The sequence below is a fragment of the Neolamprologus brichardi genome, chromosome 12 (assembly GCF_056152115.1).
Source record: "Neolamprologus brichardi isolate AB-2024 chromosome 12, ASM5615211v1, whole genome shotgun sequence".
Classification (NCBI taxonomy): domain Eukaryota; kingdom Metazoa; phylum Chordata; class Actinopteri; order Cichliformes; family Cichlidae; genus Neolamprologus; species Neolamprologus brichardi.
Window position 1 is genome coordinate 21,003,832 of NC_142115.1, and position 16,271 is coordinate 21,020,102.

A 16,271-nucleotide genomic window follows, 5' to 3' on the forward strand; every position below is an offset into this window, starting at 1 on the left:
AATAGGGCTTCTCTGAGCACACACACACACACACACGCGCACACACACACACACACACACACACACACACACACACACACACACACAGTCTTCAAATCACCAACAAACACACTCTTAACTCCAACTTCTGGAGACTTAAACTTTTCTACTAAAGGGCAAAAATCTCTTGTGTGGAGCTTCAGGTGTTGCTCATCACTCAGCAGCTCATTTGAAATGATGAATGACATCACAGCGCAAAAATCACTTTAAAAGAGGCATCTGGGTTAAGAATAGCGCAACAAATGCTGGGGTGGATCCTGAAAAAACATACAATACATGAAAATATAATACTTAAAGCAGATTTACAGCCTACTATTACTGCCAAACGCTCCTTAAACACATTCACTATCTCTCAGGCTCGGAAAGAAAGTGCACACACCCAACCGCACAATCGCACCGCAAACAGTTCCCCATGTGTAAATTATGTTATTCAAGACAAAAGGCTGGCCTGGTTGTTAACAGCAGAAGCAGAGTGAAAATCCTACAAATCACACCTTTGGTGTTTTAAATGGAATTTAATCAGTGCAATGTGTGATCCGTGCAGACAGAGGACCAACCACAAAGCCTGCTCCAAGTCAAACACAAGCAAGAGGCAAGAAAGAAACCCGACAGCTTTATGCTCTCTTGACTGTGACCTTCCCCTCCTTGAGCAGATCACAGGAGATAGTGGCTTGATAGCAGAGGAGAAAATGTGATGAAACGCAGGCAAAATTGAATGTGGAAAATGCACAGCTCGGGTTGGGACACATGATTACATTTTGTTGCTAAAATAAGCCAAAAGGGGAGTTGAACTCCTAAATGTGATATTATAACAGTGTAAATCTACGTAGCAGGTGCCCTGATGTCACTTTTTCCAGGTTTCCATATGGAGCTAAAAGCAGAGCACAGACTCAGGGGCTCGAAAAAAAGGTTTTCTGAGCTTTTCTAGACAACAATAAATGTCACCTATACACTGCGGCAAGCCACAGAAACGTAGCAGAATGCTCCTATAATGAGTCATTAAAGCATCTGATGGTTTTGCAGGGCACAAACAGTCTCCTGTAATGAAGGCACTACGGTGCACTGAGGCGAGAGGATGCTCGCATCCTGAGTGCAGTCACCCAATCAAAGAGTCGCAGGGGGAGATAATTGTGTTCGAGCAACAAACACAATTAAAGAGAACAAGCCTTCCCTCACGTGCTCACCCCCGTCACCCTCTGCTGCTCCTACCGGGACTCAGACAGACAGCCGTCATTTAAAACTCCCACTAAACCACAGGGAACATATTTCTCACAGACAGCGAGGCTGAGTGAAAAAAAAGGGGAAGATAAAGTGGAAATAGAGATCGAGACCAGAGTACAGGACCTGCTGCCAGCCGCCATGCTGTCATTAGCGGCTTCGCTCTGGCCCTGATGGCTGGGACCTGACAGAGGGGAACCAACACCGACACCCTGTCGCTCCAGCCAATCGTCCCATGCGGCCTCAAGCGCCTGTTTGTGTCAGACTATAATTGCAAAATCTCAACCTCGTAAACACAAAAACAACTGTCCTCTCCCGTGACCGCAGCGAGGCGTGGGCCATCTGGACTCCTCTGAACCCTGAACTCCACAAAAAAACAACAATGAGAGCTCAGAATGAGACACAAGCACCTCTTTTACCAACCAGCTCACACACGTGAGCTCAACTATGGATTAACACGCCGGGTTTTAATCCATAGTTGGATTAAATGACGGGGTTTAACTTCCAGTTTTCCGTGGAAGTGAAATCCATCACTCCACCGGTGAGGTCAGACCCATTTGAGGGTCTTCCATGCCGCTACGTGGAAGAAGAAGAAGAAAAGAAGAAGGAACCTGGCGGCTCACTTTCCATTACGGCAGCCTGAGGAACCACACGCTCGGCTAACCTCCAACAAATGAAATACAATATCTAGAATGAAGCAGGAATCCTCTCTGCATCACATATACACTCAGTCTGGAGTGAGGAAACCCGCAGAAGTCGTCAGACCAGAGTCTCATTCCCATTTTTACTTACTGCAGATCAGCACATGCCAGTCTAAGCTTTCCTTCTGGTCTTTTTTAGACTTTTCCTCCTACAGGACGCTTTCACAATTCATCTCTAAGAAGTCTGCTAAACCCTCTCTATTGCACATACTGGGGCTTGTTTTTGACAACTAAGGTTCCTTATTGTAGCAATTTTATGATTAAACAACAACCCAACAAGCAGCCTGACTGAACTCTTTCCCCAACACGCCAAATAGTAAGCGAACCTGCAAACTTTCAAAGTTTAGTTTAATAAATCCATTTTAAAATCCAGCATTAAATATTACAGTTTCTGTTAAACTTGTTAAACAACACTTTGACTATTTGAATGGATCTTCATGCAAAACGTGAAAGGTTCCAGCTGTAGTTAGTCTACCTGTTGGCTAAAATGCGCACCGAGCGATCTAAGTGAGCAATAAACCATTAAGTACACATACCTGAAATGTAAACACAGAGGCAGGCACATCCCATTCTCCGCTCAGAAAGAAATGAGCACAGACTGACGAGGAAAGATATTTACATGCCTTTTCAGGACAAGGAAAAAAAAAAAACAAAAAAAAACAAAGGTTAAGAAAATGAGAGGCGTGTTTAGCCTGCGATAAAATCAGAGTGACATTTACCTTCTCTTCACGCGACTGACTGCCTCTCCCTCTTTCTCTCTCTCCCTCTCTATCAACAGCAACCCTCTTGGAGTCAGGACGTCCGCTATTCTGACGCTCTGCTCCCGCAGCCACATCATACACACCCACGCACAAACATTTACACCACCACAAACACCACACACACACACACACATATAATACCAAGAAGCCACTCCCTTGACTTCCCCTCCCTCCCATTCTGTCTCCAGAGAGATCTGACCCCCACCACACTCACACTCACGGACACTTTTACAGGTTAATGGGTTGCCTGGTTGACACATTAACTTCTGACACACTCTGCTCTTGTTTTGACTTCTTTTTTGGGGAGTTGTGCTCTTCAAAAAAAACAAAAACACAATTTAAATATTTTGTGCCTTTATGTGTTGCAATAATCAAAAGGACCCTTTCTGTGTACTGACATTTTTTTCTGCTACATACATATAATTAAAGTTTCCACGTGGTTACTAGAAAATGGGCAAAAGGAAACTTTAAGTGTACCTCAGCTACCCGCGCATGTGAGCATTAGAAACATTAAATTCTAAATGGGATCGGAATCTAGCATAAATACAGACAAACAGCCGTATTAACCTACTAATTAAACACCTTCATTCATCATTTTGTATACAGGCAACTTCTTGAGTCCGGGCTCACATACACATACTGCATGCCGCTTGTGCCTGCGTGCTGCTTTTCAGGCCTATCTAAGACCACCATCTTCAACGGGACAATTGTAAGAGGCTCAAAGAGATCCGACGCTGTGATGTGACTGGAAGGAGCCCTGCTGCTGCTGCTGGCTGATGTTTTTTTTGGCCCACATCCCCATTTCAGTACAGACTTTTAAGACTGCCGGGGCACAGCTGGTGGGCCGTCTGTCTGTCCATCCTTCCGAATTCAACCCCCGACCTCCGCATTTTCCCACTCCCCCTCCTCGTCCATCCTCACAATTTCACCAACGTACTGTTCAGCTGTCTTGAAGGAAGCGAGGTAAAATAGGCTTGAGTGATAGGGCATCCTGTTACGCCAACATGCCATCATCACTTCCTAGCTGAGGAGAACACACACACACACACAGGAATGCAAGCAAAGCACAGGCTCCAGCAGACAATGGGACTGATACTAAAAGCCTTTCATTTCTCCCCCTTTGCATCTCTGTGGTGGGAAAAACAAGTGCTTTTAAATGAAACACCAGAACTCTGATAAGGTGAGCGATTGTATTTTTCCCCTCTTTAAAAGCACAGATATGGGAGGTGGTCTCATCACTCAGGGACTTAGTCTTAAGAGCAGTGGCTGCATACAAAAGGAATTTTCCCTATAGAAATCCTATCCACTTGAAACAGAGCTTTTATCAAGAAACTGATCACCGACAGCAGATAATCTAATGTCTCCTCCTGTAAGGCTCCGCTGCTCAGCCACAAGAGGGCGCGCCAGCTGTGAGGGACCTCTGAGACAAGGCCGAATACTCCAGCTAAAAGTAGATGTAACAGAAATCTTAAGAAATCCATACTTTAAAACTTTTTTTTCTTCAAAAATGAGACAGGCTTTTCAGTTACATGTGTGTGAAATGACAGCAGCTGGGAGACTCTCCCTGTCAAAAGCAATTTTCCGCCCTCACACCAAAGTCAAAGCGCATTTTATCATTTTCCTCGGTTTGGTCGAACCTGAATAGGAATATGTGACAAACACATTCCTCCCTCTGTGGCGGCTCAGGCATGTGTTTTTTTGTTTTGTGTGCAGCTATATTCCCGCTCCGGTAAGTGACTCAAGTCTCGCTGTTTGTTGTTGTTTTTGTTGTTTTCTTCACTGCGGCAGCAGAGAAACCTCGGTGGTCACTGCTGCCATGCAACAGAACGTGACACCCGCAAACGGCCCCATGCTTAGATGATTTTTGTAAATGGAAGCTGACACCAGACGGTTTACCCGTCAAATATAAGTGAGATGTCAGGACTGCACCAGCACAGCGCTGTGACATTTAATCGTTCCTCTTCCCACTCCAGTAACTCTGCAGTACTCACCCCAGTTCCCATGCTGCTGTGGGACTGCACACCTTCAGGCTCCAAGCCAGAAGTCTTCCCCCTCTCCACGACCACTAAAAAACATGGGCACACAATAGAATTACAGTACAGGAATATTTAGAGCAAAGTAGATACCTTCTTATAATCTCATCTCATGTTAACATTCTGGTCATGTGTGATTTTAAAAGAAGAGGAAACACAGGGGGACACAAGTTAAATTGAAAATGGGTTGCTTTTTTGTGTGCGTGTATCACCCTGCACATACAGCCTCCTACGTGCAGTTCAATGTTCACATGGGCCAGACAGCACTTAGGCATGACAGGAATCCCCTATCTGACCCAGCATCGTAGGTGGATCTGCCCTAGTAACTATGGCACTGAGCGCTCACACGTGAACATACTTTATGGCCAAGACAATGATAAGGCCAACTTACTTTTACTTTCACGTTCCACAATGAACAGCTAAGTTCATTTCTTTACCTTTAATTCTAGCACCCTCTTCTGGATGTGCACATGGTGCCTGGATGGCTCTTGAAGTATTGATGTCCATGTGCTACAATGATGGATGCTGTAGCACATGGAATCAGTTAATGTGCAAGATAACTCTAAGCCAAAAGCGCATGCATGAGACTACGCAAACGGCTTGATTTTAGGCAGTTTTTCAGCCTAGTTAGTGCCGTTGCCTCACAGCAAGAAGGTCCTGGGTTCAAATCCACCATCTGGCCGGGGTCTTTCTATGTGCATGTGTTTGCATGTTCTCCCTGTCTATTGTTGCACCAAGGCCCAGTATGAGATAACCAGGGATTATTTCATAATAAATATATAACAATAACATAACAATGTAATAATTTTCATCTGTAGATGAGCAATAATTAGTCCATCTCTGGAATTTCTTCCTCTCTGCATCCTCATCAAACCAATTTACATCTTTTGCAACAAACCGCAAACATCTGAAGACTTGAAATTCTGACATATTTCCCTCTGGTGCATTTCTCTCTAATTACACTGGTGCAAATTATAGCTTGGTTAAACTGTTTGAGATGCCACTATGGCATGAAAACTACAACACCCTAATTTGATTTGTCACTATAAGACAAGATGTTTCTGATTCCGCTCCGTCAGACAAGTGCTACTGGATCCTACTAACCCTGCTGCTGCTCCTCTTGAATTTGCCGAATGGCCGCTCGGATCATTCTCCTCTCCTTGAACTCGCTGGCTGCGTTGAGCTATGAGCAAACACATGCAAAAGCTCAGTGAAACTACAAAGTGATGTGAGACGTTAGCATTACTGATATTACGATACGATATTCACCATTTGCTGAAGCTCGTCGATGTCCCGGATTGATTGCAGTTTCTGTTTCAGCCCATCCAAGTTCTCGTTGGATTCTGACCTGAGAAAGAAACGCAAAGACATTTTAATGGATCTTCAACTAGTCCCCACTCACCATGAAACAAACTGGAAAGCCTAATAGTTTAAAATATCAGACTGTAAAACTTTGGCTCCTCTGACTCTAATCTGAAGCTTCTGCCCATATATTACAGGCAGCTGAAGGTAATTTGAAAGATAAAGGACAGTTTTCTTGGCAGAGAGAAAACCCAGAGGGAACACTCCCAAATCGAGCATGGAAGAAGTGATATTACGACATGACAGATTTGACAGCCAATGACACCCCCCACCCCCCCACCCCCCTAAAAAAAAAGCTGCATTTATTTTCCCTTTTTCAGCCTCATATTCTCCATTTCACTCCTTGCTTTTATGGTGGTTTCTATTACTCACATACTCATTATCCTCGCTTCTCTCCGCTCTTTGGCATTAAAAAGATGCGCAGCAATGCCGGAGTGGAATACTTCACATTCCACCACTGAGAGGCACGGGACAATGGCCTTTCCTCCTACCACATTTCTATCCCACTTTCAGATGGGTTTCTGTGTCCTGGCATATGAATACGTGCATGCATGTGCAAAAGCATGCTTTTTTTTAGCAGCTTCACTGAGGCACCTCCTGTGTTATTGTAACGCAAGTCATTCGAGAGCAGCACTGAATGGAAACAATCAGGGCCCCGTCACCACTCTTATATTAGGATTCAGCGATGGAGGAGGAGAGTGGCGGCTGATTCTGTGCGTCTGCTTCTTATCCAATAATGTCATTTCTTCCCTTTACTCCAGAACAGATGATGGGATTGTGGCAACATAAAGTGATTCAAATAAGTAACCCATTAATCCACGCTGCTTAGCTGGACGACAGGTGCTGGAAAGTCTCTGAAAGGTAAATAATCAAACAGACTGCGATAGCTGATCTACGTTAATGTGACACATGACCGTGTGGCATATTTGAAAGTGAAAGTATTTATTGTAAAACAGCCACACTAGGTGGAAATTTTAGGGATGGGAAATTTTACTGTTGCAGTTTTCTCTCTCCTGTGATTTGCTAACTTGACTTTTCCAGAGCTTTCCCAGTGGAGTTGAAGATTTTCAGCATTTCCAGTTCACCTGGCCTAGTAAACTGTCATCAGCACAGACATCTGTGTGGCTGTGTGTGCAGCTTCACCTGTGCTGGTTCTCCTTGTCCTCCTGCTGATTGAGGCGTGTGGGTCGAAATCTCTTGCTAGCCAGAGCTGCCTCCATGTCCTCAATCTCCCTCCTCCTCAGCTCCCGGATGGCTGAACGGATGCGGCGCCTCTCATCCAGATCCACAGTTCCATCCAGCTGCAGACACCATAATGAAAGACAAACAGAATAAAGTGCATGAAGGATGGAGGCTGCACAGAACGGCAAACATTTGGCTTGCAAAGTTTAGTCTTACGTTTGCATATCTGCACGTATTCACAAGTAAATACAGCGCAGAGGCTTGCTCACATTTCATGAAATGGCCACACAGTTACATGAGAGTCTGCAGATAAAGAGTCACAGACCTGCTGACAGTGTAAGTACAAGGTGGCGAGCAGCACTGAGCGTAACACGTAAAAGTAACACATTACTGCGATCACATTTTATTTCACCAGTAATGCAGTAATGTGACGTTATCGTACTAAATTCGGTAATTACATTATAGTTACAATATGTTGTTACTTTTGGTCTCTGTAATTAATCCCAGCTCTCTCACACACACACACCCACGAGAGACAGCGTATCCAATAAAGTTTGGGACTCAGCGATTTTTAATTATGTGAGCCTAATTGCGATTAGGTGTGACTGCGATTAGGATAATAAATGGTGTAAATGGTGTTGAGGAGTGTGTTGGAAGAGCTAGAGAATTAGTTGGAGAGATTTGGGATTTTTTCCATGCATTGCAGATAACTTTGGATGACACCGTTATCATCGTTATCATTTGCTCATGCAGGCATGGCTGGCATGTAGGATAAGCTTTTCACGCAACCTTCAGCTGTTTGAAAAAATACAAATCTGGAATCATTGAACTCCAGCTCCAAGTATGTGCGTGTACTCAGTAGTATAATTAGCTTTCCCACCGATCTCATGGCTTGGTCAGACTATAGTTTGTGGTGACAAAGGTCATGGATGTATTCCTGGTAGGGCTGAGAGCGTACTGTGTACTGTGGCTCAGGAAGTGGAGTGGGTTATCTACTAATCAGAAGGTTGTTTGTTCGATCCCTGGCTCCTCTAGTTATTCTAGTTGTCCTTTGGCAAAATACTGAACCCTGACTTCAGTGTGGGGTTTTTTTCAACAAGAAAAAAGACATTTTGAGAGTTCAAATAGAGTAGAAGTTCCCATCCATGCACTGCTGGCTTACTTTCGAACATGTAGTAAAGAGTTATAGGGTCAGTAGGGTGATGGGGGCTTTAGAGATTTGCAATGACAAGTGATCAGAGTTCACTAATGTGACGAGACAGAGCGCAGGATTAGAAATTGGCCTGGCAACAGCTAGTGCTCAGCACTAAGGATGAGAAGTGTGTTTGTCTCCCCGGGTCAACACACTACTGTGGTGTCTTACCCAGTCTCGCTGAATGGCAGCCAGACTGCAGCGGGACCCAGAAAAGTTGAATGGCCCTCTTAAAACACTGAGTGAGCCATTTCATCACTCTGAGTGGCTGTTAGTTAAAAGGCACATCTTTTCCTCGAGCCAAAGAGGACTAATTAAGGTGTTCAAGTGTGTATAAAAGCACACCTGCAGACAGAAACACCACTTCAACAAGACAGGCGCCTTCGTGTCAGCAACAGCCGTGAGTGCAGGGTAGAGAGAGCCCTCTCCTGTCAAACGGGAGATAAATCTCTCTTTTTAAAACAAAAAAAACAACACAACAGCAGGAACCTGTCAACACACGCAGAGAGGAACAGCTCCTCTGGCAGGCTTTTCTTATGAATCTCATGCTCACACACTTTAAGGTTTCCCGCTGCACCGGTTAAAACCTGCAGTGTTGTGACTCAAACTTGTGTGTGCCAACTGCCTTCTTCTGAAGGGAGCTGGATGTGGTTGTTAAGCTAAGCCCCACATGCTGATGGCTTGAAAAAGGGGGTTGATGTAGCCCCACTCCTAGGCTCACGGGAGGAAGAGGAGGAGGAGGCACTTCTCACAAGAGATGAAGAGGTCCAGTGGTTTTTGAGGTTTCACAAAATATGCAGCCCAAGCTACTCCAGCTCACAGGGGCTCTTTCTTTATGCTGCAATTTGTGGAAATTCAATGTGCTGAGCTGACTGAAAAGAATGGGTAAGAAGAGAAAGTGCTCATAAACAGCTGGAAAGAAAGGATATGAGAAAGCAGGAGGTGGATAATAGGTTAGAGTAAAGAAATGGAGCGTTAGGATGACAAAGAAAAACGAAGGAGAAACTAGACCTGTGCATGACTAAAAATGGGCAGATGAGAGCTGGGTGGGAAACAGTCAGTCCTCGCAAAGGTCATTCCTCACATTCCTACTGACTCACAAGAGAAAAAGAAGGCAGTGAAATACAGCAATCAGGCACTGGGTTTGTTTCTAGCCCAGCGCAGAGAAACTATGACCTGGAGAGACAATGGCTGGTTTCTGATTGTGAAGCAGGAAAATGAGATCACATTCGCTCATCACTGGCCAGTGTGTCCTTCACACACCCGTGTTACACTAACTCAAACACTCTCCCTCGAGTCATCCCTTACCACGCTGCCGGGCTCTGCACTGAGCAAGTGTCAGGATGTGATGGTACAGCCAGTACTCTTTTCACCAAGTATCAGGGCTAACTAATTTATTTATTCATGACATAGAGCAGCACAGCTTCAACCCTCAATTCAAAGACAGTAATGTGTGCCTAGCATTCTCTAGCAGGCTCCAATTCAGCTTAAACTTAAAACAAAATTCATGAGAAATGATTAAACAGTGTGGAGAGAATCAGAGCATGTGACATAAATGGAGGAATTAAAGTCATTAAGAGCAGACTCGAGCACTTCGACTTGACCTGCTCTAAAAACAACTTCAAATAGTAACGTCTAACATGTACATGGGGTTTAAACGGACCAATCAGCAGCCATCTGTCTGTTGATTGGTCAGTGGCCAGTGCCGCCAAAGACTGTAACCCACTTTCTCCCTTTACATATCTGCACTTCCTCGCACAGGAAAGAAATGAGCGGGCTTAACCCAGACTAATAAAACACACCTTACACCTGGATGCCTGCCAAACAAAACAGAATAACGGTCAAAGAAGCAGAGACGGAAACATGCGCTTGGGTAGTAACAGAGTCCAGTTGGCGCCTCGTGACAGCGGCCTTGACAAAGAGTGAGCTGTGTCATGAGAGCGGAGAAGGGGAAAAATATCCCTCTGGTTACACGCTGACAGCATCTCACACCAGTGACCGTCCCTGCAGGCATTTTTCAAACCAGACCACAAACCTCTGGCTCACCAACTGTCACTGTGGCTCCAAACAGCGACACAGTGACCCAGAAAGAGGCCGTTACACCCAGACAGAAAACGTTTCGTAGAGCGCTGCTCGTGCCTCTAACAAGACGCATGACTCAGAAATCACACATGACGACGTCGTCACACACGCGGAGTACGTTTTTACAGAAAATGATGCAGTCACTGAGACGTCAGCGCCAGATATCAGCACCTTTAATGACTGCAGACAGTCATGCTGCAGTCTGGTCTGCTGTGCTGACAGACCTTCAAGGAAGCTGCCGCCACACCTGTCAGCCTCACCTGACTCAGCCGGTGAGATCCAGGAGGAAGGAGGTGGATATGAGAGGGTGATGAGAGAACAATCCTTGCTGGGAGACAGGTATTAGAGACATTACACCATGATATTTGTGAGGAAACAAGGAGAGAGGAGGAGAATGACAAAAGAAAGTTGCTTCACAAGGGAGTTGGTAAAAACCTGCACTTGAAGGGTGCTTTGAGTCACTTCCTGCCAAGCAGCAGCTTTCTATGGAGTCAAAACCTCAAACCTCCAAAAGACATCCGACTGAAGCAGCTCAATCAATCACAGCCAATTAGAGAGCTCCTACGGTTTACCAGTAATCCCAACCAGCTGACGACATGCTCCTGAGGACAGGAAGTCATCTGGTACACATGAGAGACACAGGTTTCAATAGGACTATGTTTCGGGAGGCCAATTTAATTTATTGTGCCCGATATAGAAACTGCACCAGATGTGGTTAAACAAGGAGGGGATTTAAGGTAGTCACAATATTGGTATCAACTCCATCATAAAAACTGCCCTCTGTGGAACTTTTCTAAAACCTGAAGATGTTACCAGACAGAGTAGCTTGTGACATCTTGTCTAGTGACATCAGTTTTAATATGTAAAACTTTTTTAAAAATTAGCAAAAAAACCCCCTTCATCTTCTGTTTTTGCTTATACTTATACTTATATATACTTACTTATACTGTTTATTAACTGAGAGTGTTACATTCAAATGCCAAACATATTAGATAGGTTTGTTAGATATGTCAAAATGAACTCCTAGCATAGTCCCACACAAAAACAGGTTAATCTTTGTCCTACATTTAATGTGCTGGAGTCTTTTCACCGTAGCTGTAGCCTGTCAATCATGGACCCACAAGACCTCCAAGGCGACTTGACAAAAATCAAATCCACAGACAAATCAAAGCCTGCCAAAGTACTCAAAACTGCCTTTGTAGTAGTTCCCATGACCGCTGGTATTTTCAGGACTACATTTTGACATTGTGAAACATGTGAAAACATGCAGTGCTTAGACAGGATTAATGTACAAATGATGTGTCAACCTCTATTCTTTTCCCAGCGTTAGATCATTTTTTGGTAATAACGCAGAGCAGTACACAGCCTCTGAATGTCTGAGCATCTTTAACAAATAGACCACTTATTATATGAAAGCTCTGGCTTTCAGACGTCTTTGTGCACTGGGTTGAATGGTAACACACAGGAGCCTTGATGGGAGGATGAAACATTGCGTGCTGAAAATGTTTTGTTTTTTTTTAATTTTACATTTTTAATTTGCCTGTGTTTGTCAAAAAAATATGATTTCTTCTACAGCTGTATATATTTAAATATATAAGAGGTTTGCATGTACTTTACAACACTAAACTCAGGTATTACAAGTATAAAAGTTAGCTGTAAAAACTGCATTACTGTTGAACAACGCTGTGAGAAGAGGTTCACAAAAGTTGGATCAAACATTGTAGCTTGTTGTGTGAACCACATCATTCACACACACACATGCATAAACACACTGCTTGTATAAATAAGAATATATGAAGCTGAAGGAGAATCTAAAATAATAATAAATAATATATACGGAAAAGCTTGACATGGCATGCAAACGAAAAACCAAATACAGTAAATAAACAAACCAAAAATTTTATAATTAGAAATTCTCCAAAACCAACATTTTCTTTGACTGACTCATAACAAATTAATAGGGGTCAAATTTAGTGTGAACAATATCACAAAAATGCATTTTCTGAAGAAACTGCAGTGTGAATGCTGATAGCTGAATGTCTTGAGCTGAAATGACATATCTGCTGAATTTTAAGTTAAAAAATGTTGAATGAGCTAAAAAATACAGAATTTCTCACCTGAAAACAAAAGTGCAGAACTGTTGAAAGCTGACATTCACACAGAAGTTGTTGAAAAGTAGCTCAACATGTTTTAAAATGTAAATTAGAAAAAGCTGAGTAATGAGAAAGGAAAATTCAGAGTCAGAAAACCTCTGAATGAATATTAAAAGTTCATATTCATTCTGAATGACTGAAATGTGATCCCTCTAATTGGATCCACACAGTTCAAAAAGTTTACATCTCTGAGCTTTGGAAGACACACTTTTGGAAAGAGAATAATGATGGCTACGTTTTGAGGGTAAAATGATGGCTGTAGAGCAAACACTGTGGACACAGCAGCAGTTTTAAGATGAATCTCGGCAGAGTGACAAACAGAGCTCATTAAGCAGGCAGGTGTGAGCCTGGTTGCTATAGCAACTCCAGCCAGTGGCACCAGACACACAGACACAGACATGTGCCCGTCTGCTACTGGTTTAGATAAACAGAAAAGTGAGCCCAAAACAAATGCTTCCCAAGAGAAAACTACAAGTCGTATTGACAAAATTCTTTCGCTGTGAGCGCCAGCAATGTCCAGTCTACAGAATTCTCCGGTTTCATGCCTGTGGAGTTTATTATATGGACGTGGCTATTAAAATCAACAAGAGCAAACCTGAAATTTTGCAACAGGCAAAATTGATCAAAACCTGTGGGACTACATAAAGGATCAGAATTACCAGGGCCTCCCCATAAGAGAATTGAGGCCAATTTTACAAATTATCGAATGAAATGAAATCAAATATCAAATGCTCTGTACCACCTCAGTTCTTTGGGAATAGTGCATGCTGACCTCAAACCTGGAAACATAATAGTTGTGAACCGCCATGAGTCTCCCGTCAAAGTCAAAGTTTCTGGGGCTGGTAGCTGTGGAACTTGCTATGGGGGTGCCCCTACCCTGGGATTACAATGTTTTAAAATTCAGACTGTGGCATGGCCAAAACGACCACAGCGAACAGCGCTGGACATTTAAGACAGAAGAACAATTTCAGTATGAGACAGGATACCAATCCAACAATACTCGAAATATAACACAGCAGTATCTTGATGACCTCAAACAAGTAATCACAGTTAGAACAGGACCTGAAATTGGAACAGATTTATTGGTCAGCCTGATTAAACGGATGTTGGCCTTGGATGCAAACCAGCGCATCAAACCCTTGGAGGTTCTCAAGCATCCCTTTTTTGACCCTGACCTGAAAGTTCCCCCTGCATTAAAATGAGAAGCAAAGGGAGACAAAAGTCTTCAGCATTGCTTCTTTGACCCCAGACAAAAGTGACAAAACCACAAGCAGCGGTTGGAAAAGTCAATCAACAGCAGAAATCCACTGCAAACACTTATCTACAATTCAAACCCAATACTCCTTTAAAACTGATAACAACAGCTTAAGATTTTAACAAAAAAAATAATTAAGTTGTTCCAATATTTATCACTTTGGCTTTTTTTAAAAAAAAATATATATATATATATTTTCACTCCCCCCCCCACCCCAACCAGTCGCAGCAGATGGCTGTCCCTTCATGAGCCTGGTTCTGCCGGAAATTTCTTCCTATTGAAGGGAGTTTTTTCTCCCCACTGTCGCTAAATGCTTTCTCACAGGGAATCCTCTGATTGTTGGAGTGGCCAAATACTGTAGGGCAGGGGTCTCAAACTCCAGTCCTCAGGAGCTACTGTGTATTATAGTAGCTCTCGAGGACTGGAGTTATAGAGACTCCTGCTCTAGGGGAACTAGCAATTCTTGTGAAAATTTTAAATAAAATCCTTAAAAACTATACAACAACAACCAGCAAATATGGTCTTGAACATGGGCACAATTTTGGTGAAAATCCACTAAGTAATCACTGTTTCAAGTTCATACCAATATTCAAAGTGGAGCAGCGGACACCTTACCATCACATCAATCCTTCAATCAGACCTCAAACACCATGTTTACACTGGTAAATTGGATACAAATTAATTAAATAAACCAGCTTTAAGCATCAACTAAATCTTGTTTGTAATTCTTCAAAAATACAGAGCTACCCTTCAGCTTCCTAGTAGACAAACTGTCATGGTCCTGGTTCTGGTGACCCAGGGTTCTTATGTTTTTGAGTTGTGTTAATTTTCCAGTGTCAGTCACGTTTTCTTTTTTTTTTTGTCTGTATGGGATTTGTGCTTATGTATAGTTTTTAGTCTTTAGGGTTCTGTCTCAGTGTCTTCCCTGTCTTTCCGTATTTCATGTTCCCTCTCCGTCTCTCCAGTCAGTAATGTCCCCATGTTTGTTTCTCCCCCCTGTTCTCAGTGTTAAGCTTATGTGTATTTGTCTGCTTCTCCATATTTTTCATGCTTCCTGTTTTATCTTGATAGTCCTTGTCCTGCATTCGATGTATTCAATTTTGCTTCCCCTTTGTCTTGTTATGTCAGATTAGCCCCCAGCTGTGTTCCCACCTGTTCCATCCTCTCATTATCCTGCCTGTCCTCAGTCTCCCTCTGTTTGAACATTTTCTCTGAAATTAAAATACATTTTCCAAGTGGCAATCCTTCTTGCCCGGATGGACTCTTTTATCTTGTGTTATAGGCTACAGCTTCATAGTGTTCATAGTAAGCAAGTCTCCGTTTCAAGTATGAAGAGAAGACTTCAAGCTGCAGGTTTGAGAGGATGAGTTGCAACAAGAAAGCCATTGCTAAGACATCAGAATAAGACAAAGAGGCTTGCCTGGGCCATGAACACTGCTCTTGGACTACTGTAGACTGGAAGAAGGTATTATGGATTGATGAATCATAATTTGAAATCTTTGGTTCGTCACGCAGGATCTTTGTACGCCTTCGAGTAGGCAAAACGATAGTTCCACAGTGTGTGGCATCAACTGTCAAACAAGGAGGAGGAAATGTGATAGTCTGGATCCAGGGTCGGTGACTGAGAGTGAGAAACACCCTGAACCCAAACGGCTACCACAGCATTCTGCAGCACCCTCTGGTATGCGCCTAGTTGGTGAAGGTTTTATCCTACAGCAAGATAATGACCCAAAACATAAGCCCAGTGTCTGACACCCCTCAGACCAAGTGACCTTTTGACTCTCAGTGGGTGTGTGCAGGTCTCGTCTCATTTTGTTGTTTTTACTGAAAGCTAGGAGTTGTACAGTTTTACACAAAAGTCTGAAGTATGTGGTTGTGCACCCATGTGCATGAATATAAAGGAGGGGTAGGGGGTCCTGTGTTTTTGTGCATGAACAGAGCCCTAGAGCAATAATTTCCAGAGTAGACTGAGGTTTGAGTGCAGCCAGGCAGCTGATTGGATCAGTCCTGTGTCAAGTCCACAAGTGAGTTTGGCCTTATAAGGAAACACGGGACGCTTCTTAAAGCAAAAGCTGAAATAGATTAGCAGCTGCCACCGAGGAAGCTGGGCTGCTACTGACAAACAAACAAACAAACAAACAAACAAAAAAAAACCCAGATAAGTCAGGGTGAGTAAAGCTCAGAGTAATTTTAATTACCATATAATGCCCTTGTTGGTTTTCTTCAGGGCAAAACTCCAAGATTTAATGATTGATCAAGTGGATCAATTACCTCACAATGCCTGCATACAGTA

General features: G+C 43.2%; 1 protein-coding gene across 1 annotated transcript in view; it reads right to left on the bottom strand.

Annotated features, from left to right (window-relative positions):
- smtnb (smoothelin b) overlaps positions 1 to 16,271 on the bottom strand; it is a 48,572-nt gene that overhangs the window by 22,760 nt on the left and 9,541 nt on the right. The window contains 4 exon segments of the mRNA XM_006789678.3: positions 4,711 to 4,784; positions 5,857 to 5,935; positions 6,022 to 6,100; positions 7,258 to 7,415. Coding sequence (XP_006789741.2) covers positions 4,711 to 4,784; positions 5,857 to 5,935; positions 6,022 to 6,100; positions 7,258 to 7,415 — 390 coding nt within the window.